The 23,153-nt window shown below is 40.9% G+C and overlaps 1 protein-coding gene across 2 annotated transcripts in view; it reads right to left on the bottom strand.

Annotated features, from left to right (window-relative positions):
* Window positions 1-20,929, bottom strand: part of RNASEL (ribonuclease L) — a 34,835-nt gene extending 13,906 nt beyond the window's left edge. For both annotated transcript variants that reach the window (XR_003547730.1, XM_006142330.3), the window contains exons 1-3: window positions 20,828-20,929; window positions 14,267-15,928; window positions 5,027-5,112 (exon numbers count right to left, since the gene is read on the bottom strand). Coding sequence is in view for 1 of the 2 variants with exons in the window: in XM_006142330.3 (XP_006142392.1) it covers window positions 5,027-5,112; window positions 14,267-15,746 (1,566 nt within the window). In the remaining variant the exon portion in view is untranslated. The remainder of the gene's footprint in view (window positions 1-5,026; window positions 5,113-14,266; window positions 15,929-20,827) is intronic.
* Window positions 20,930-23,153: the final 2,224 nt, after the last annotated feature.

Here is a 23,153-nt window from a genome sequence, read left to right on the forward strand (position 1 = left end):
AGATATGGCTTATTAACTGTTGATGATGACATGTATAGTATTCTCAACTGGATTGGTCTGAGAAGTATTTCATGATGGGCAAAGTATTTTTACAAGCAAAATGAGAAGTAGCGATTGACTGTTTTAAAAAATAATTATAATAATAATAATAATGATTGGGGAAAACATAGAAAAGATATCGAATGTTGAAGCGGGGAGATTAATGTCTTTGTACTGACTGACTTGCATGGCATTCCCTTGTGAAAAAGCAATGTAATACACTGTAAAGTTATATGTAATCCAATGTAATATAAAGAAGATTATGATGATAATAAAAAATTTTTTAAAAAGAAATATAAATAAAATAAAATATATTAAGTTATAAGAGAGAGAGAGGTTTCTCAAAAGGAGGGTAGTTGTCTGTGGATGATGTCAGGATCTTGCTCCAAATTCTAAGATAAGAACCTCTGGTGCAATTCACCTAGAGAGGCCTGGTAAAGGCTCTTAAGAACATCTCTGCTGCTAATACCTCAAATACAACTGGATCTGCTATATAATATGGCCCAAGTGGCAAAGCAATTTACACAGCAATCTGGACCCGCTGTTCAGCTTTCTCCTGTTCTGAACGCCAGTCAAAACTAGCAGCTCTTTGGGTCGCTTGGTAGATAGGCCAGAGTAATACATCCAAATATGGAATGTGCTGTCTCTAAAATCCAAATAGGCTCACTAGGCCCATAGACACTGTCCTTCTTTCTTGTTTGTAGGAAGGGCCAGATGCAACAATATATCCTTTACCTTAGAAGAAATATCTTCACGTGCCCCATACCACTGAAACTCTAGAAATGTCACTGAAGTAGAAGGACCCTGAATTTTAGTTGAATTTATTACCCACTTCCTAATAATAGGTCCTGAAGGCATAATAAGTAAGTTACATGGAGAAATGGTCCAAATCCCATGGTGCAGAGTATGTGATACTTCATACGTACTAGGTCTAATCAGCAAGATGTCATCAATGCAATCAATGGTCCAGTGTGATATTTTGTAGGAGGGAAAGGCTACCAAGATCTCTGCAAACTAAATTATGACATTGGGATGGAGAGTTGATGTACCCCCGAGTTAGAACAGTAAAGGTATATTGCTGACCTTGCCAGCTGAAAGTAAGTTTTTTATGATGGACCTTATGGGCAGGTATGGAGAAAAAGACATTTACCTGATGAAGATCTATATACCAGGTACCAGGAGATATGCTAATTTGCTCAAGCAAGGAAAATACATCTGGTAAAGCAGCTGCAATTAGAATTACCACTTGGTTAAGCTTATAGTGATCCACTGTCATTCCTCAGGATCCATCTGTCTTCTGCACAGGACAAATAGAAAAGTTGAATGGGAGTGTGATAGAAATCACCACTTTTGCATTTTTTCAAGTTCTTGATGGTAGCAAAAATCTCTACAATTGCTCCAGGGACATGCTATTTTTTTTTTATTTATTTACTATTTTTCTAGGTAGAGGCAGCTCTTATAACTTTCATTTGGCCCTTCCCATCATAATGTCTCTCATTCCACAGATAAGGGAATCAAAATGGAGGTTTTTCCAGATGTCAAGTATTGTCTTTTCCAATTATGCATTCTAGACCTGGGGAAATGACCACAGGATGGTTTCAGGAATCCACCAGACCCACTGAATCAGACCCAAGCTAAAACTCCATTGATCACCAATTTCCATAAGCTCCTACACTAACCAGAGGGCCACAGTAACATTTTAGACCTCTTGGAACCAACATCAGTTCAGAACCAGTGTCTAGTAGTCCCCCCGAAATTCTGATTATTTCCCTTTTCTTGATGTGCAGTTACCCTAGTAAAAAGTCAAAAGTGCCTCTGGGAAGGGATAACATATATAGTTACAGTATAAATTTCCAGTAGTATATCAGGATCCTTCCTTGAGCGTACCTGGCCTCCCCTTCATTCAAGGGGTTTTGGATCTATAAATCAAATCCGAGAACTGATTGAGGGGCAGTAATTCTCTGTTTTCATCATTTGAGTTAAACTTTTGTTCACTTGACCATAAAGTTTCCTGATTATACAAATCAGGTAAGAACTGAGTATATTTCCTATCTGTTTTACTTTTTAAAACATTAGAGTTTGGGACCAGCAGGTGGAGTGGTGGTTAAGGCACTGGATTCCCAAATAGTCAACCATGGTTCGAATCCCAGATCTGGCAGCTTGGAAATCATGCTGGGTGTGTGGGTGTGAGTGTGAGTGTATGTTTTATGTGTGCATGCACAAAATTCCAAGAGAAACTTGAATTCCTGAGTTCATCCCCTTTTTTTTAATCACTTTGTCCAGCAACATTAGAAGCAACCAACCAATGACATTATATTCCTTGGTTCTCCATGAACATTCAAAGATATCATAAACAGAGTTACTAAGTTCCTTACCTCTACAAGTGGTTTAGTAAGAGTATGTAGATATTTTGACTCTCTCCACACACACACACTAAGAAAAAGCCATGTGAGGGCACAGCAAGAAGGTAACTGTAAGAGCCTGGAAGAGGGCCCTCACCAAGAATCCAACTGTGCCAGTACCTGATATTCCAATCTCCATAATGATGAGAAGTGAATGGCTATTGTTGAACCCACCCACCCTCAAAATGCAGATATTTTTCTTATCTCTATAAACAGTTCACACCATAGACTATCAGTGCCCTTTACATTTTTAGGTCTAATCAAATTAAAGAATGAATTCCAGAAATCCCCCAAAACCAATTAGAAAACTTCTTTTTTTTTGAGAGATTCTTGCTATAGGGCATGTGTGCTCGCCAGAAAGACAGAGAGAGACAGAGAGATAGAAAGCCAGAAATCACCCTCCAGGGGGGATGGCCACACCACAATCCCTTCTCCTCCATTCTCTTCTTGGGATCTTAGGCACACATGCACATTTGCCTGGCATGAGTGTAAGCCACCAGGTCTGGGACTCGAACCACAGTTGGTTGACTACATGGGAGTCCAGTGACATAACCATTGCACCAACTGCTGGTCCCAGAAAACTTATTTTTAAAGTTCTGTTCCTGTAAGACCATTCCTGGCACCAAAATCTTCATTAATCAGAGTTCCCTAGAGAAACAGAACCAGTAGGATAAGGATATAGATATATGAAGAGGATTTAGTATAAGAATTGCTTCAGGCTATTTTGGAGGATGAAAAGTCCTTCAGCAGGTTGTCTGCAGGCCAGAAACTCAAACATACCAATAGTGTGGCTCAATTCAAATCCAAAAGTCTCAGAATTAGGTCACCAATGGTATAACTGTCAGTTCATGGTTGAAGACCTGAGACCTGAGAACCTGGGCAGGGGGTGAGAGAAATGCACTGGTATGTGTGTGGGGGTGGGGTGGGGTGCCCTGATGTAAGTCCTAGAGTCCAAAGGCCAGATACTTGGAATACTGATGACCAAGGCCAGGGAAAGAAGAGTGCTCAGCTCTGAGAGAAAGAAAAAGGAAATTGCCTTTTACTACCTGTTTGTTCTATCCCAACCTCCAGTAGATTGGGTGTTGTCCACCCACCCAGTCAGTTTACCAACTCAATGACACTGTTCTCTGGAAACCCTCTCACAGACACATCCAAAAGTAATGTTTTACTAATTGTGTTGGCATTCCTTAATCCAATCAAGTTGACACTTAAAATGGTGTATCATAGAAGGTGCGATACAGGCTATAAGCAAATGAAAGATGAGGGGAATGTCAAGGGGTCTGCAAGCTTGTTAGGAAGAAAGCTAAAGATTTGCACACAGAAAACTCTTCAAGACTCTCTATGTCTAAACGACTCAGGTTTATTAAGAGCAAAAGATCATCCTGGGTCAGTTACCAGGGCATACTGCTTGGAAGAAGAGGATTTGAGCTGAGCCTCAAACATATGGATAGAATACAGAAAAGTTGGAGAAAGAAAGAATTCTTTAAACAAAAGGAATATCCAGACTCTTGTTGGAAATTGGGACTTTGGGTCCAAGGATATATTAGGCAGCAGACAAAAGAGCCAGTCCAGATGGAGAAACAGGGGACACAGTGAGGTCCCAGGAGTTATGCCATGGTAAGACCAAAAGAAACTGAGATGAAGGACATATCAAACATCTAAAATCTGTCAAACAAGAAGTGGCTACCAACTGAGTCTAAACCAGTTGGAACTAAAATGGTGCCTGGAACAACTGCTCCCTAACCTTTAGATTCATTATACTTTCATTGTACAGTATTAGCAGGCTAGAAGACAACAATATCTGCAAAGAAAGGCAGAGAAGGAGGTCATCACAGGAATTCTCTGCACTGGATGTTAGTCAGGGAAGGAGCTGAAATCTGGAGTCACTGAACCAAGAGGTCGAACACACAGATGGGAAGCTCTTGAGCAATAGGTGTAAAGTTCAACATCCTGACAAAATTCTCCAGGACAGAATGCCCTGACACAGTCAAAATAACCCAGGAAGTCTCAGAGTTAGTAAGTCTTCACGTCTTCTCAGGAGCAAATGCTATTTCAGAGTCTTAACTTTTAACCAACTACAGTATCTTTCTAGCTAGGGATTGATCCCATTCCACCTGAGAGTTTTCAGAGAGCCTTAGTATCTACCCTCTTCAGAGCTTGGCACACAAATCCCAATACAGTAGGTAAAAAATTTAATAAATTTTGACCTTGGGCAGAAAACACTTTCTGGAGGAATTTTTGAAATATACTTGAAGAGGAGGAGGCAGTATGCTTAATTTATTTATTTATTCAGCTAGTGGAGGAAGAGAGAGATCTGAAGAGATGCAGAAAGAGGCCACAATGGCAGCCAATTCCTCACCAACCCAGGCTATTGCATCTTCTCTTCATGTTAAAAGCTATGACATGGGAGAGGCCCAAATGACATGTCTGCAGGGGAGGGACTACAGTGACCAAAACTGGAGGAAAACCTGGAAAGGTCTTTCCTTCCTGGTTGAAATAGAAATATACACTAATTGGCCATAGGAAGTAAGATTATGAACAAATAAGAAAGCAGAAAGAAAAAGAAGTCAGACTATAGAAATTACCTCTAGATCCTTCCTGATTTCTTGTGGATCTCCAGCCCACTTGATACTTTTATCGAAGTCTGCCAGGCGAACAGCATTCTTAGAATCTAAGGGATAAATTGCAGAGGTGCATTGAAAATATGCATGCTCTATGATGTGAGAATCAATTGATTTAAATAAATATGTACCATGATATACAATCCATCTTCTCTGAAGAAGATAATAATACAACTTATAACAGTATTGCTATTTACTCCTCAAAACACTGTCATCTGTGCTGTTTCACTGGCTCTATTAGATAACTGCCACATTGTATATTTTCCAGGTAGGAGGTAGGAAAAGATGAGGATGATTAACCAGCTCTCCATTCATGCCATTTCTAGGGCAAACAGCACAGATTTGTAAAGGAGCTGCTGGCAGGAGTTAAGGTTGCAACCTATGGCTAAAGAACAACTAACTGGGACCAGCAGTTAGTGTAATGGCTATGTCGCTGAACTCCCATGTAGCCAACCATGGTTTGAATCCCTGCCCCGGTGGCCTAAACTCATGCTGGGCTCATGTGCGTGTGTGCCCAAGACCCCCAGAGGAGAGTGGAGGAGAAGGGATTGTGGCGTGGCCATCCCCACTGGGTGGGTGATTTCTCACTTTCTACCTCTCTTTCTGTTTTGCTTGCAAGTGCACGTGCCCTATAGCAAAGACCTCTCAAAAAAAAAAAAAAACAAAAAAAACAAAAAACAAACAAACAAACAAAAAAAAACTAACCAACAGGCTTTTGTCCAAGATCATCTTGGTATTCCATCAAATCAAGCCAACCATCCACAGCCCAGTGTCACAGATCAATGTCTGTAACGAGTCACTGCTTCTTTGTCTCCTTGTCTTTCTCTCTTGGAGGAAGTTCCTGAGTCCTCAGAGAAGGGATGGATGGGTGTAAGAGGTCAAGATGAGGCTTGAAGGAGTCCAAGGCAGACTGCCCTGAGTAACCCCATACGAGAACACAGCTAGTGTAACTGTGTGCTTCTAGAACCCCTTTGATTCTGACCTTAAAAATCAAAGCTGTGTGAAAACCCAGAGTCTAACAAAATCTTGTGCATTTTGTTAGGATCCTCATCCTTTCCTACCTCCTGGCCTAGAAACTATAAAATGTGAGGCCTACTCCTGGCAGTTACCTAACAGATCCAATCAAACAGCACACATGAGAGCATTTTGAGGAGTAAATAGCAATACTGTTTTATTATTACCTTCTTCAGATAAGATGGAGTGTATATCTTGCTACATAATTATTTAAATTATTCAGGATGTTTTACTGAGGAGTAAGACAAGGGTGGAAAAGGAGAACACAAACCAGCCATGGTGTTGCAGTAGAAAAGCTTCACATTGCTGAGGCCACATGAAGGTCCCAGGTTCACATTCCTAGGTTTCCCTGGACCCACCAGGCACATGTGCACCTGTGATCCTCGCTGACTGACGGGGTGGATAACAGGAAGACCCTGTTAGAGATGTCTCCCTCTCTATACTCTTTCTCATGAAATAAATAAAGAACAGCTATGTGATACAGTGGTAATGCACTGCTCAAGAGATGCCAGATCCCCCTGGATGATGGTTCAAATCTCCTGCTCAATCAGCCTGAAACATTCTGGGCACACACATGAGTGCCCAGGATCTGAAGGGCTGGAGGACTGCAGGAAGGGGATCACAGCAGAACCAGACCCTGGGGAGGTCACTCCTCTCTCTGTCACTCTCATGGGAGTACAGACAAGCTCTATCATGAAAAAAGAGAAAGAAAGGAATAAGGAAAGAAGAGAGAAAGAAAAAATAAATAGAAAGGAAGGAGGAAAGAATAAGAAGAAAAAGAAAATATAATCCAAAGTTTAGACCAGGGACTTGGGGCAAGGAGATAATTTGTAAAATTAATTGATTAATTGCACACACACACACAACTATAAATTAATTGCAATTTTAGAAATGCTATCAAAAGGTGAATAATGCTCTGAAAGTATATTTCAGGAAAACTACATGGCTAATGAGTGTGAGGCAGGTAAGTAAGGGAGTCTCCCTTAAGTAAGACACAATTAAATTGAAAAGGTAAATAGAATTTGGGTAGGCAAATGGAAGAGAGGGAAGACAGCATTCCAGATAAAAATTCTTGAGGCCAAAAAGAACCTGGTAAACTCTAATGTATCAAAAAGAAGGTCCAAGGGACCAGCAGTTAGCGTAATGGCTATGTCACTGGACTCCCATGTAGTCGACCATGGTTTGAGTCCCAGACCCTTTGGCTTAAACTCATGCCAGGCGTGTGTGCTTAAGTCCCCAAGATCCCGAGAGGAGAATGGAGGAGAAGGGATTGCGGCGTGGCTATCCCGCTGGGGGAGGGATTTCTCACTTTCTGTCTCTCTGCCTCTGTCTGTCTGTCTGATGAGCGCACACACCCTATAGCAAAAACCTCTCAAAAAAAAAAAAAAAAGAAGAAGAAGGTCCAAGTGCCTAGAGAGTAGGAATGACGTCAGAAAGCAGACGGCAGTGAGTCTGAAGAGGCAGGTAGGATGCAGACCAGAAATCAGAGATGGTTTCCCATTGTTTGAGCCAATCAGTTCCTTAATTGCTGAAGCCACTTTGAGTTTTCTGCTACTTGAATTTGAAAGTGCCTAAATGGAATACTTCATTTTTCTTCTAACATTTGATGTTTTTATAGACCCTAACATTTTTCTATTATATTCAACAGACATTGTTAAAGTGGTTAAAAAAAAAAAAAGCTTTTTTAAATAGGTTTAATTCTGTTAATCACACACGATTGACAATTAAGATAAAATATGCCCTCCACCCTCTTGGCAATGAGTTGAAACCTCAGGCTTCCTTTCTTTCATTCTCCTCTTCAACACCACCCCATCCCTCACTCCCACTAGTGATATTATCTAGGATTCTTTTTTTTTTAATTCTTATTTTTAAAAAGCAACCTATGTTTAGGTAACTCCAAAAAATATTAATTTCTTAGATCCCCTAAGAACCTTGGTTTGGCCTCTCTTTTCTTGGGTGCAATAGGCCTTGGGGAAAAATAATAATAATTTCTTTGTTCAACCTTGCTTTTTATAAGTCACTGATTTTTCCCAAACTCTTTCTCTGACTTTTCTTATGCACATTTTCCAACTTCCTGTTGTTACTGTTATTGGCTGCAGCATGTGTACACTCACCAAAGAGAGAGACAGTCAGTAAGAGAAGGAGAGGGAGAAACCTCCCCACTTCCCACCAATGAGCTATGGTCATGCCACAATTCCTTATCTGTTTCCCTGTCCTATTGAGATTTTGGGCACACACATACATCTGGCATGTTTTTCAAACTACCAGGTCCAGGACTTGAACTGCATAATTGGCCATGTAGAATCTCTCTCTCTTTTTTTTTTTACTATTTACTTTAATTTTATTCATTGTTATTATTTCATTTTACTTTTTTTAAAGTTGACCATAGAGAGAAGGAAAAATGAGAAAGCAAACCACCAGGTCCAGGACTCAAACCATGGTCAGCCATGTGGGAGTCCAGCCATCTCAACCATCATGCCACCTACCAGCCCCAGGATCCAACTCTCTTAACCTCTAAGCCATGGGACCAGCCCTCTGACAGTTCTTTCATATAATGTCACTGGGTGGAAAGTTTTCTGAACCCTTCAACACTTAAAATATGTATTAATTTTGAATTACATGTGAACAATAATTTAGATGTTAACTAAATTCTTTCTCTTCAGTTCTTCTTCCTTCCAGGATGCTGATGAAAGAAGTCTTTGCCAATTTCATTCTGGTTTCTATGTAGGTCATTTCTTTTTTGTTTTGTTTTGTTCTTTTGGAAGATTTTGCTAGAGGGCACATGTGCTCACCAGGGAGAGACAGAGGCAGAGAAAGTGAGAGGGAAAGTGAGAAATCACCTCCCCCTCCCAGGAGGGATGGCCACACCACATCCCTTCTCCTCCACTCTTCCTGGGATCTTGGGCACGCACACACTCCCAGTGTGATTTTCAAGCCACTGGGTCCAAGACTTGAACTGTGGTTGGCCACGTAGGACTCCTGTAATGTAACCGTTACACCGTCTGCTGGCCCCTATGTAGGTAATTTCTTTCCCCTTCAGTAGCTTTGGAGTTTTTCTTTTTCCTTAGTGTTTTGAAGTTTCTTTATGTTGTGATGTAGTGTTTTGTTTCCCCTTATTTATTCTTGTAGGTTCTTGTGAGTCTTTTAAATGTGAGAACTATCAAGAACTAACATCTGCGTTTAGTTCTGGGCAATTCTTAGCTAGTTTTTTCACACATTACTTCATCCTCATTCTCTCCTTCTGGAATGCCTATGAATCTAGATTTCACAACTGTAAATTATTTTTTAAAACACTTTTCATCCCCATATGTTTTTCTGTTTGTTGCAGGTTAACTTCTAGTTCACTGATTTAATCTTCAATCCATTCTTGAGGTTTGGATTCTTTTGCTTTGTTTTCTTTTTAAATATACATTATGTTCTAAAGCAGTTTGAGGTTCATAGCAAAATTAGGTGGAAGGTACAGAGACTTCCAAATATACTTCCACCCTCTCATGCGTAACTTCCTCCATTATTAATTCCCCAGCACAGTAGAACACTTGTTTTGATTGAAGAATCTACACTGATACATCACTATCACCCAAATACATCACTTTCACCCAAAGTCCAAACTGTACATTAGGGCTCACTCTTGGTGTTTCAAGAAAAGAGGAACAGCTTCTATGGATCTGAGCAAACCTATACAGCAATGAAATCTACCTACTATCATGGTATCATACAGAAAAGTTACATTGTCTTTAAAAAAATCTTCCCTCTTCTCCCTGTTCATCACTCCTCTCTCTTAACTGCTAGAAACCACTGGCATTTTTGCTGTCTCCATAGTCTGGTCTTTTTTATAAAGTCACAAGATTGGAATCAGTAGGTTGCCTTTTCAGATGGCTTCTTTCACTTAGTAATATGCCTTTAAGATTCCTCGATGAATTTCAAGGCTTCTTAGGTCATTTTCTTTTAGCACTAAAGAATCCATTGTCTGGATGTACAGTTTATTTGTGCTTTCACCAACTGAAGGATATCTTGGTTGCTTCCAGGTTTTGGCAATTATAAATAAAGTCTCTATAAATATCGATGTGCAAGTGTTTGTATGAATGCAAATTTTCAGCTCCTTTGGGTAGACGCCAAGAAGCACAACTGCTGGATTGTATCATATAGGATGTTTGCTTTTGTCAAAACTGCCAAATTGTCTTCCAAAGTAGTTGTAACCATTCTGCATTTCCACTAGCAGTGAATTAGAGTACCTGCTACTCCACATTCTCACCCGCCTTTGGTGGTTTCAGTGTTCTGAATTTCAGGGTGCACAGTATTATCTCATTGTTGTTTTTACAATTTCCCGAAGACAAAAGATGTGGAGGATATTTTCATATGCTTATTTGTCATCTTTATATTTTACTTAGTGAGGTGTCTGTTTAGGTCTTTGACCTATTGTATTTTTTTAAGTAGTTTATTTATTTAGAGAGAGGGAGAGGGAGAGAGAGACAAGGCACCCTCAACGAGTCTCATACCTTGATTTTCCTTCCAGTCTTCCCACACAGCGGTGACCATGGGCATGTGCATGTGCACAGAGGTCTAGGAAGTGAACTCTGATTTTTCATATGGGTCCAGCATGATGAAGTGGAATGCCCCTACCATGGCATCATAGCTGGCCCTTTGGCTTATTTTTTTCAATTAGATTATTTGTGTCTTTATTGTTGAGTTTTTAAGTTCTTCGTATATTTCAGATAATAATCCTTTTCAGTCTTTTGCAAATATTTATCCCAGTCTGTGACTTGCCTGGTTATTCTTGACAATTTCTTTCACAGAGCATAAGTTTTAATTTCAGTGAAGTTCAACTTATCAACTATTTCTTTCATAGATCATGTCATTGGATCTTCATCTAAAAAGTCATCACCAAACCTAAGATCATCTAGATTTTTCTTATGCTATCTACTATAAGGTATATAGTTTTGCATTTTATATTTGTGATCCATATTGAGTTCATTTTTCTGAAGGGTCTGTGTCTAGATACCATTCTTTTTTTGCACGTGGATATACAGTTGTAATACATTTGTTGAAAAGTATTGTATTGCTTTTGTACTTTATCAAAGCTCAGTTGACTAAATTTATGTAGGTCTATTCTATTCCATTGATCTGTTTATTTTTTTCCCCATCACTGCACTGTCTTGATTACTGTAGCTTTGTATATGTCCAAGTTGGGTAGTGTCAGTCCTACAACTTTGTTCCTCTTCAATATTGACTTGGCTATTCTGGGCCTCTTGCCTTTAGCATAAGCTTTAAAATCAGTTTATCAATATCAAAAAAATAATTTTCTGAGATTTTGGGGTTAGTGTTGAATTACTCTTGAGTGGCTCTCCTTTGCATGGATCCTACTTTTATGAGTAATATTCATCTGTGACTTTTTACGTTGCCCCTGTATCCTTTTTCAAACCCATCTTATTCATGTTTAGTCTATGATTCTTCCAAGATTTTTGTCCTATAAAAGTTATTTTATGGAGAGTGTGAGGGAGGAAAGCTGGGGGGGGGGGGGGAGCAAAACCCTTAACAGACACAAAAAATAGAAAATTATCCGTCGATGATGTCAATGGTAATATCTTTGGGCCAAAATAAAGTATATTCATGCTGGGAAAATTTGTCTTGCACGCTATAAAGGTATAGTTATTGGGACCAGCAGTTAGTGTAATGGCTATGTAGCTGGACTCCCATGTAGTTGACCACGGTTCAAGTCCCGGACCCAGTGGCTTAAACTCATGCCAGGTGCATGTGCGTGCGTACCCAAGATCCCGAGAGGAGAATGGAGGAGAAGGGATTGCAGCATGGCCATCCCCCGGGGGGATGATTTCTCACTTTCTGTCTCCCTATCGCTCTCTGTCTTTCTGGCGAGCGCATGCACCCTAAAGCAAAAACCTCTCCAAAAAAAAAAAAAAAGATGTAGTTATTAAATGTAAAAAAAAAAAAAATAAGAAGGAGAAAATAAAACAAAGGAAGAAAAAAGTGACATTGTACCCCATAAATATGCACAATTATTATGTTTTAATTAAAAACAAAGATTAAGAAAAAAGTTAAAATTCTTAAAAATTTGATGTGCATTTTACTGCAATTAAAAGTAAAACTTAAAATTTATCATAAAAGTTGTATGAAAGGGGGCTGTCAGGTGGCATGGTGACTGGAGCACTGGACTCTCACATGGCTGACCACAGTTCAAGTCCCAGAACTGGCAGCTTGCTCTCAAACTATCTCTATCTCTCTGTGCCTCTCTCTGATCAGATTAAAGAATAACAATAACAGCAAGTAAAATAATTCTTTTTAAAAAGTTATATACAAGGAAATAGTGTAAAAACAGGAAAATAAAATAGTAATAAAATTGGTTTTCTTTTTATCTTGGGTATGAATTTACTTAAAACTTTATTTTCCTATATTTTAAAGGTTTAATGCAATGAAAAGAGTCTGCTATTCACTGCATTAAGAGTCAATAATAGAGTCTACTAGAGTGTGTGTTAGGATCAACATATTGAGACAGATGTATAAGGAGTTCTCCATTCAAGCTTTGAGATGGAAGTTACGGTACTAAGTAACTCCAAAGCAGCAGCACTGTGTGGCCAGGAAGTGGCATAGTGGTTAAAATGATGTACCTCTCACATGGCCGACCACAGTCCGAGTCCCAGACTAATGCTTTGAAAACCACGCCTGAGTGTGTGTGTGTGTGTGTGTGTGTCCGCCCAAAATTCCCAGAGAAAAACAGAGTATGGCAAAACACTAAAATGTAAAAAAAAAAAAAAGGCAGTGTGCTAGCCATTTTTCTTTAGTTCATGTTATATGACCCTTTCAAATCAAGATTAACTGTTATACCCGGAAGGGTCTCACCTTTGGGTGAGGTTGAAACTTCAGTTCCACCTTACAGAGCTGCATGACTGCTGGCCCTTGGCCATCTCCCCAGCAAAGCTGCTGTGACACCAGGACTGTCACCTGTACAATCCCCAAACTAAAGGGCAGGTCTCAGTTGCATTCTTCTGTGTAACTACCTCTCCCTTCCAAACCTTAAATACTGCTCTCCGCCTCTCAACACCTGAACCCTCTTTTTGCCTTGTTCCTTTAAATCTCGGCGCTGTCTGTAGCTTGGGGTGTTACTAATCTATAGGTGTTACCTCCATGTCAAATTCTAGACAAGTGCCTGCCCTTTGCTGAGCATCTACAATGTCCCTGGTGACTTGTCTACTTATCGCATTGCACTTACATCTCACAACAAACTTACAAAGGTAGCATTCCAGTCTGAAAGGTGGAAACCAAGACTCACATAATCAAGTGACTTGGTTGAAATTACAAAACTACTGACCAGTAGTTAGCATAATAGCTATGTCACTGGACTCCCATATTGTCGACCGTGGTTTGAGTCCCAGACCCGGTGGCTTAAACTCATGCTGGGTGCGTGTGCATGCGTACACAAGATCCCAAGAGGAGAATGGAGGAGAAGGGATTGTGGCATGGCCATCCCCCCCTGGGGGGTGATTTCTCGCTTTCTGTCTCTCTGTGACTCTCTGTCTTTCTGGCAAATGCATGTGCCCTATAGCAAAAACCTCTCTCAAAAAAAAAATTACAAAACTATAAAATGGCAGGACTAGGCTTTAAGCTACCTTAAATGTGGCTGAAGCCTCTTTCTACTGCACCACATTGCCTCTGGGACTTGACATCCAGCTCTGCTTACTTATGTGTTTAATTTTAATGTTTTCCTTGTTTTTGCCTTGGGCCAGTGGGTGCTGATTTGATAAGCCTTGGAGTATGCATCTTCAGTGTGTCGCATCTTATCCTGACATCCTCAATTTTGACCTTGGTTTTGCCGTGAAGTTTCACAGCAACTACTGCCTTGTCTGAAAGAGCTCACCTTCAGGATTCACTGACTTGCACACTAAACTAGGAATTCAAATTCCTAGAGCTGGTTCCATCCAAGACATACCTTTCTGATTTTACTTTGCCAAGGGCAATATAAGGTAAGCCTGGCATTCTGTTGGCATCAACCAACTTCTATGTGGGATAAGAAAACCCAGTTACAATGAGTAGCGCTGTCATTATGAATGTGTTATAGGAATTCTAGAACTGAATCACCCACAGTTACTCTAGGCCTTTTCTCTCTGCAACGAAAACCTTTTTCTTTTGTAAACAAAGATCCCACTATTTCTAAGGAAGGACTGGATAGTGCGGACTCACATATTAAGATGTTCTGTGGCTGCAGATCCTGGTGAGTGTACCCACATGACAGGTGTAGTTCTTGAACAGCCCTAAATATAGATAATAGGATATCTCGGGTAAACTTATCTTCTCCACATTCCACAGCTTCCCCTCCGTGCATATCCAAATGCTCTCTTAGCGTCTGCTCACAGAGGGTGAGGCACACATAGACACAGCCCTTGTGGCTCTCCGTCCCATAGAGTGTCACCAAGTGGCTGTTCTCTCGGCTGCTTTGCAGGCAGGAGATCTCCTGCTGTGCACACACACTGTTTTCACGAAATCGCTTCACAGCCACCTCTTTCTCCTCATAGAACCCTAAGTAGATGCCGCCTTCAGAAGTGTCAGCAATTTTATATTCTTCATTAATAAAGATCCTGAGTTTGCCGATCACAGGGCAGTGTGCTTTATGGAGTTTTTTCAGAGCTGCCCCCCAACATGAACTCTGAGGTGTCCAGTCTTCTGCAATAGGGTTAGAATGTCCTTTGGCTCCGTGCGTGAGAAGAATGTCCTCAAGGCAACTGTTGTATTTCCGCCTTGCGATCATCACAAGGTCCCCACAATCCACGCTGGCCCCGCTCTCGCACAGCAACTGGACAATGTCCTTCAGTTCATATTCAACAGCAATCCGCAGAGCTGTTTTCCCCTCGCTGTCTTTGTCATTAATCTCTATGCCCTCTTGTTCCAGAAGCATCTGCACCAAACCCAAGTGCTTCTTTTCCACTGCTAGGATCAGGGACGTCTTCCCTCTTTCTCCCCTCCCACTGACATCAGCCCCGTGGTCCAGCAGCAGGTGAATAACATTCTCCACATCCCTGTCATTACAGCTCTGCAGAGCATGGATCAAGGCATTCTGGCCCATGTTGTCACGAGCATTGACATCTGCCCCCATCTCGTCAAGAAGAATCTTTAAGACAACTATGTGGCCTTTCTCAGCAGCATCCATGAGAGCTGTAGCACCTCCCTTCCCGAGCTTCTCTTGGTCCATTTTTGGTTTTCGACCCAAATTCACCTTTGCTCCTCTCTCATGAAGGAATCTTAAGGCGTCAACCTTATTGTACGCAGCAGCTTCCATGAAAGCTGTGAAGCCATTAAAATCACACTCATTGACATCTGCTCCTTTCGAAAGGAAGAGTCTGAGCAGTTGCACATTTCCCACAATCCCTGCAATGATGAAGGGGGTGGCCCCGTTCTTCTTCCTCAGATGAGGGTCAGCACCGTGATCCAGAAGCAGCTCCACAATGTCCTCCCTGTTTTGCTGGACAGCATTGTGGAGGGGGGTCCAGCCCCCTTCCTCTTCCTGGAAGTTGACATCAGTCCCTCTTTCCAGCAATTGCTGGACCAGCTTAACATCTTTCCTCTGAACAGCTTCGATCAACAAATGCTTGTCTTTCTCTGTACCCTCCTTACTGCTGAAGAATGTGGGCGCCATCTGAGAGTTCCTCTGGCCGTTGGGCTCCATGACAGGAAATGCCACTGCCTACCACTTTTTTTTTTTTTTTTTTTTTTTTGCCTTTTCCTGAGAAAATAAAACCTTATCTCCTTTGCACTTGAGATAAGAGAATTGGAGCATAAATTGGAATTATCCGGCTACGAACCAGCAGTAGTAGGAGGAATAATGTTCTCCGCCTTCTGATTTCACACCTAGAGGCAAAGAGAGGTACTCTATAATTTTATAATAGGGAGAAAATATATGAACCAGAGAACTTAACTTTAAATCAGTTTTTTCTAAATGCATCTTATTTCTTTTTATTTATTTATTTTGGAGAGGTTTTTTGCCACAGGGTGCATGCGCTTGCCAGACAGACAGAGAGACAGAAAGTGAGAAATCACCCCCAAAGGGGGATGGCCATGCCACAATCCCTTCTCCTCCATTCTCCTCTCAGGATCTTGTGCACATGCACATGCGCCCGGTGTGAGTTTCAAGCCACCAGGTCTGGGAAACAAACCGTGGTCAACTACATGGGAATCCAGCGACATAGTCATTATGCTAACTGCTGGTCCCAGTGCATCTTATTTCTTATTATAGAACTTTAGAATTATAAAATAATATGAATATATGCAAATTAAGAATTAAAAAATTAGGCCAGTCAGTGGCATGGTGATTAAGGTGGCTGGATCCCACCCAGCCGATTGTGCAGTTCGAGTCCTAGACTTGGTGACTTGAAAAACATGCCAGGCACATGTCATGCATACTCAAAATACTGAAAGAAGAAATGAGGGTTCTCCCTCATGGCATGACCAACTCCCATGGAGGGGAGTGCTTTCTCAATTTCCCTATTTCTCATTGTCTCTCTCCAGTGAGCGCATGTGCCAAAACAGATTTTTTAAAAAATAAAACTATTGGTATCAGCAAATGACATAATGGTTATTTCACTGGACTCCCACGTAGCTGACTGTAGTTCGAATCCCAGATCCAGCAGCTTAAGACTCACATCGGGCATGTGTACATGCATGCTAAAATCTGAAGAGAAGAATAGAGGAGAAGGGATTGTGGCATAGCTGTCCTCCCTGGGAGGTGATTTCTTGTTTTCTGTCTCTCTCTGTCTTTCTGGCAAGCTCACATGCTCCATAGCAAAAATCTTTCTCCAAAAAACAAACAAACAAAAACTATTAGTTAGAAACAGCTACTGTTAATATTATTATTTTTTAATTTACTATAGGGTATGTGTGCTCACTGGAGAGAGACAGAGAAAGAGAGATAAAAATAGAAAGAGTGAGAAAGCACCTCCCAAGGGGGATGTTTATGCCACAGTCCTTTCTCCTTCATTCTCCTTTAAGAGTTTAGGGCATGCACACACACTCCTGGCTGGTTTGGTTTTTTGTTTTGTTTTGGTTTGGTTTTTTTGAAGAGTTTTTTGTTTTTTGTGTTTTTGTTTTTGTGGGTTTTTTTTTTTTTTGCTATAGGAAACATGTGCTCTTCAGACAGACAGCGAGAGACAGAGAGACAGAAAGCGAGAAATCACCGCCCAGAGGGGATGGCCACGCCACAATCCCTTCTCCTCCGTTCTCCTCTCGGGAGAACACACATGCGCCCGGCATGAGTTTTAAGTCACAGGGTCTGAGACTCGAACCGCAGTTGACTACACGGGAGTCCAGCAACATAGCCATTACACTAAATGTTGGTCCCACTCCTGGCTGTTTTTCAAGCCACCAGATCCAGGATCAGAACTGTGCAGTTAGCCATGTGGGATCCAGCCACCTTAACCATCATGCTGCTGGCTGGCCCTGAAATATATTTCTATAGATGGTTTTAAATAGTTGGGATCTCACTATGTAACTTTATATCCTGATTTCTTTTATTTAATGTCTCACTGTAAGTAACTTCATAAGTTATTACAAAGTCTTTTAAAACAGTTTTAATGGTTACATAATATCCCATCATGCAGTATTTCATTTCTTTCTTACTGAATGTTTAAAAAATATGTTTTAAATAACATTTTTTTAAATTAAATTTCTAAAAATAATTCTAAATACATTGCAGCAAATTCACTTTAACTTTTTTTAATATTTCACATGACAAATTTCCAATAATTGATTGACTTGTCAAAAGACAGAACTGTGTTTAGTCAGATCCTATATCAACAAACTGTATCAATCTATATTAACAACTTTCTTTTAACGTCCTATAAATATATAAATACATTCTTACCAGAAATAATTGGAATCTTTAAAAAATTTACATTTAATAGGAAAAAATGTCTTCCATGTTTTTGCCCATTTGTATTTCTTATATAATGAGGAAAGTTGGTCACTGCGTTTGCTGACTCTGGGAATCTCCCTTTTCTACAACCATGTGCTTCTTTTTTTTTCTTTTTTTGGAGAGGTTTTCCCTATAGGGCGCGTGCACTCGCCAGAGAGACAGAGAGAGACATAGAGACAGAAAGCGAGAAATCACCCCCCAGAGGAGATGGTCATGACGCAATCCCTTTTCCTCCATTCTCCTCTCGGGATCTTGGGCATGCACACACATGCACCCGGCGTGACTTTGAAGTCACCGTGTCCGGGACACGAACCACGGTCGACTATGTGGGAGTCCAGCGACATAGCCATTACGCTAACTGCTGGTTCCCCAACCAGGTGCTTCTTTTGAAAGTATTAGTGAACACCATGTATACAGTCAAATGAGTTGAAATCAGTCCTTAGACAGATGCCATGATTTCCCACGTTCCTTGAGTCCCTATTCACGAGAGCCAAGATACAGAACCAACCAAAGTGTCCATCAACAGAACAACAGATTTTTAAAATGTAATATGTACACATCAAAATACTGTTCTCCCTTTAAAAAATAAAACATCTGTCCTCAAGGCTACATGGATGAGCCTGAGGACGTAATGTTAAGTGAAATAAACTAGGCAATACTAAATATTAACGAATTCAATATTACATATAACAATAGACACACACACTGCATGCCCTCACTTATATGTGGAATTTAAAATGCTGAACTTGGGGCCGGCAGGTGGTGTGGTGATTACGGTGTTGGACTCCTACATGGCCCACAGTGGTTCAAGCCCTGGACCAGGTGACTCACCTTTCTCACTTTCCCTTTCTTTGTCTCTCTCTAGTCAAATTTTAAAATGAATGATAATAACAAATAAAATTAAATTAATAATTCTTTTTTAAAAAATGCTGAACTTGGGCTGGCTCTGTGGTGCAGTGGTCACGTGCCACTCAAGAGAAGCCCGATCTCACATGGCAACTGCAGTTCAGATCCCCAACCCAGTCAGCCTGAAATGCACCAAGAACAGGATTGGGATCCGTCAGGCTGGAGGACTGGAGAAAGGGGAGCCCAGTATGAGCAGACTCTGTAAGGGGTGCTCATCTCTGTCTTTCTCTCTTCTCTCTCACATATGCTTTCACTCTCGTGTGCTTATGCTTCCTCTATCACAAACACAGAAAAAAAATACATATATATAAAAAGTTGAACTCAAAAAAGTAGAGGGTAGAGAATAGAATGGCTGTTGGGGGCAGGGAGGCTGTCTACAGGGGAAGGGGAGATTTGGTCAATGGGTAAAAGGTTTCAATCGAATAGGAATAACAAATTCTGTTGTCTTATTGCAAAGCCAGGGGACTATAGTTAATAATAATTGGGTATTTAAAAACCACTAAAAAGAAGGATTGTAAATGCTCTCACCACAAAGAAATGATAAATATTTGCAGTGATGGGTATGCAAATTAGCCTGATTTGATCATTCGAATACATGTATACACATCCTGAAATATTACATTATCCATAAATACAATTTAGATACATACGATTGTTACCTGTCCATTAAAACAAAACTTTAAAAAAATTATAAGTGGATGGGACCAGCAGATGGTATAATGGTTATGTCGCTGGTCTCCCACGTAGTTGACTACAGTTCAAGTCCCAGACCCAGCAGCTTAAAACACATTGGGCTCATGTGCATGTGTCCCAAAAATCCCAAGAGGAGAATAGAGGAGAAGTGATTGCAGCCTGGCCAACCATCCTGAGTGGTGATTTCTCGCTTTCTGCCATCTCTCCAGGGAGCACATGCGCCCTATAGCAAAAATTTTTTTTAAAAAATTGTAAGTGGAAATTCCTTGGACTCTGATCTCAGCAAAATCTATATTTGGCCCCTCACTGTATAATCGTAAGCTATGACTTACTGATGTATAACCTTAGATTAGATTGTTGAACCTCAGTGCTCTGCTTCCTCATTTGGGTTCAATAATTAATACAGTCACGTGTGTAAAATATATTAAAGCACATGTGTGGCAAATATTAGGCTCTATGGACATCATTATATTCCTTTATGAAAAAACTTTAATGAATTCAATTCTCCCACCCCCCTCCCATGCTCAAATAGATCCTACGTGTACAGGGAACCTGGGGGTGTCAATTTAATCCAACTGCCCTCCATCAGATCTGAGAAGTATAGCTCCAGTCCAGTCGTAAGAGAGCCCAGACTGTTACCTGAACATTTAATTCTGCTACAGCACTCGCTGAACAGCCCTTTTTCAGCACTTCACCACCATGAGATTTTGAAACCCTCAGAGGTTAACTGATTAGACTCTCAGAGAACTCATTAGTTATGCAGGAATCACCAGGTCATGAAATCTTTTGACCAAATTATGTAAGCAGTTCCTGTGACAACCAGATGTGAGGCAAGCTGAGATAAATGAAGGGGCAGAGACGGAAAGAAAAGCAAAGGATACCTTGAGTAAAACTTCAAGGCGGAAAACAGACCCGACCCCCAAAGCGAAAACACCCCCGCCCCCCCCCCCCCCACCCGCGCGCAGGCCCTGCAATGAAGCTCTGCTTTCAGTTTCACTTTCTCCAGGTGAACAGGATTGCCTAAGCCGGCGATTCCAATCAGTGATATGTGGATTGTGGCAGGACCTTGGAGAAAAGGGCGCTAGATCCAAGGGCCCCAGGGCAGGCCTTGGGCTCCTTGCACTCCCTCCATCCCCCAAGTTTCCCGTTCCTGTCCTCTCCAGCCAGCTCCCAAAGCCCGGCAATTCTTGGAAAACCCACTGCTCAAATTTTTCCAGCTCTTCTCCTTCGGTCTGTCTTACCTTCTAAACACAGGCTCCTTACTCCAGTGCCAGTTCCAGCAGGAAAACCTGTTACCTTGGCTGTGCCTTCGAGCCAGGAGGGCGGAGCAAAGACGGGGGTGAGAAAGGCAAGGAAGTGGAGGAAACCGCAGGACACGCCCATGCTCGGGCGTGCCTTGAGAAGTGCTTGGACACCCCCTGGTGGAACGTGGTGGCTTTTCTCTGCCTGCTGACTGGTGGATGGCCAGGTTTGTTATGCACACCTGCCAGCCTCTCAGCTTTCCAGACTGCAGCTTCCAGCGCCATCCACCCCTCTTGTTCCCGTGTTATAAATCTCCTCTCTTCCTTGGGAAGAGGAATGGAAAACCAACGCTTAGTCAGTGACTGCTGTGTATCAGACACTGTGCTTACCTGTGGCACAGTTCCAGTTAACCCCTAACAATCTTGTGAAATATGAAACTGGAGGCTTGCAGAAGTTGAATAAGTTCAAAGTCCAAGCTCTCTTACTCATGTGAGCTCACTCAACTGGACTCATTGTCCCGACCCAGCGTGGCTTTCCTCAGAGGGGCACTGGACTGGCAGTCTTGGCTATTCATTGGCACGACTTCAGACAAGTGGTTTAACCATGTTGAGCCTCATGTAACTCAGCTTTCAAGCTTCCTTTATGCTCCAAAAGTTCCATTCCTGGCCATTTTTGTGGCACGGAGCTGCATACTGTGCACTGAACGTTGCCGTGGGAAATATCCCCATCCCTGTAAAATATCCAGTCTTGCTGGGGAGTAGTAGCAGAAAGAGCCTGGGCTCTGACCTCAGCAAAATCTAAGTTTGAGCCCTGAGATAGTGATGAAGAGCAGTGTGTGGTCCCATGATGGTCACCAATGTCATATCATCCAGACTGTGTGCCTCCACCATCTCTTACACACCAGTGCCTTTAAGCTTCTCTAATCCCAGCCTCTCTGCAAGCTTCAGAAACAAGTCTTGAGCATAGTCCAAAAAGAAGCCCTCCTCTTTCACTAATATTGTCCCATCTCCCACTTTTTCCATCACTGTGAAGGCTGCCGCTATCTGGAGGCCTCCGTCATCTTCATCCCAGAACTACATCCCTTCCTTTTAGCTACAAAGGATGACTAATCTCAGCCCCTGCTGTTGCTTATTGGAAGGCACTGAGGACTTGATTCTTAGCCTTTCATCTACAAGGGATCTGCAAAAACTATGAAGACTAGGTGATTTCAGTGCTGAATTCTACAAAACCTTAAATAAGAGTTAATACTAATGTCTTCAAACTATTTCCAAAAATATCGAAGTAGAAGGAATTCCCCCTACACTTATTCTATGCAGCCAGCATTTCCCTGATACCAAAACCAAACATACACACACACACACTACATACCAATAGCCCTAATTAATATAGATGCAAACATTTTTTACAAAATGCTAGCAAATTGACTCCAACAGCACATCAAAGGAATATAAAGATGCTTCAATATATGCAAATTCATAAATGTTATACACTATATAAATTAAATGAAGGACCAAAACCAAATGATTATCTTAATAGATGCAGGAAAAAGCATTTGACAAATCCAACATCCCTTTATGATAAAAACACTCAACAAATTGATATATAAGGAATGTACTCAACACAATAAAGGTCATACATGACAAACCCACAGCTAGTATCACTCTGAATGGAGAAAACCAGAAAGCCTTACTACTAAGAACTGAAACGAGACAAGGATGTCCACTTTCATTACTTTTCTTCAACATAGTACTGAAAATCCTAACTAGAGCAAGAAGGCAGGAGAAAAAAATAAAGGACATCCAAATTCATAAGGAGGAGTTTAAATTATTCCCGTTTTCTATTTATCTTATATACAGAAAACCCTAAAGATAAAAAAAAAACTCTAATAACTTATTAGCAAATTAAGTTGCAAGATACAAAATCAACATATCAAGATCAATGGTATTTTTATACATCAATAATGAAATAGCTAAAAAATAAATCATAATAGTAATCCCATTTACAATAGCTACAAAGAAAAGAAAATATCTAGAGATTCATTTAATCAAAAAGTGAAAGAGCTCTATAATCAAAATTTTAAACCACTGATGAAAAACATTGAAGACACCAAAAAAATTGGAAAGAAATCCCCTGTTCATGAATTGGAAGAATCAATGTTGTCAAAATGTGTATACTACCAAAAGCAATCTACAGTTTCAGTGCAATACCTAACAAAATATCAATGACATTTTTCTCTCTTTCTTTTTTAGAGAGATTTTTGTCATAGGGCATGTGCATTTGCCAGAGAGACAGAGATAGAAAGACAGAAAGTGAGAAATCACACAC

Source organism: Tupaia chinensis, unplaced genomic scaffold (genome assembly GCF_000334495.1).
Source record: "Tupaia chinensis unplaced genomic scaffold, TupChi_1.0 Scaffold000074_1, whole genome shotgun sequence".
Classification (NCBI taxonomy): domain Eukaryota; kingdom Metazoa; phylum Chordata; class Mammalia; order Scandentia; family Tupaiidae; genus Tupaia; species Tupaia belangeri.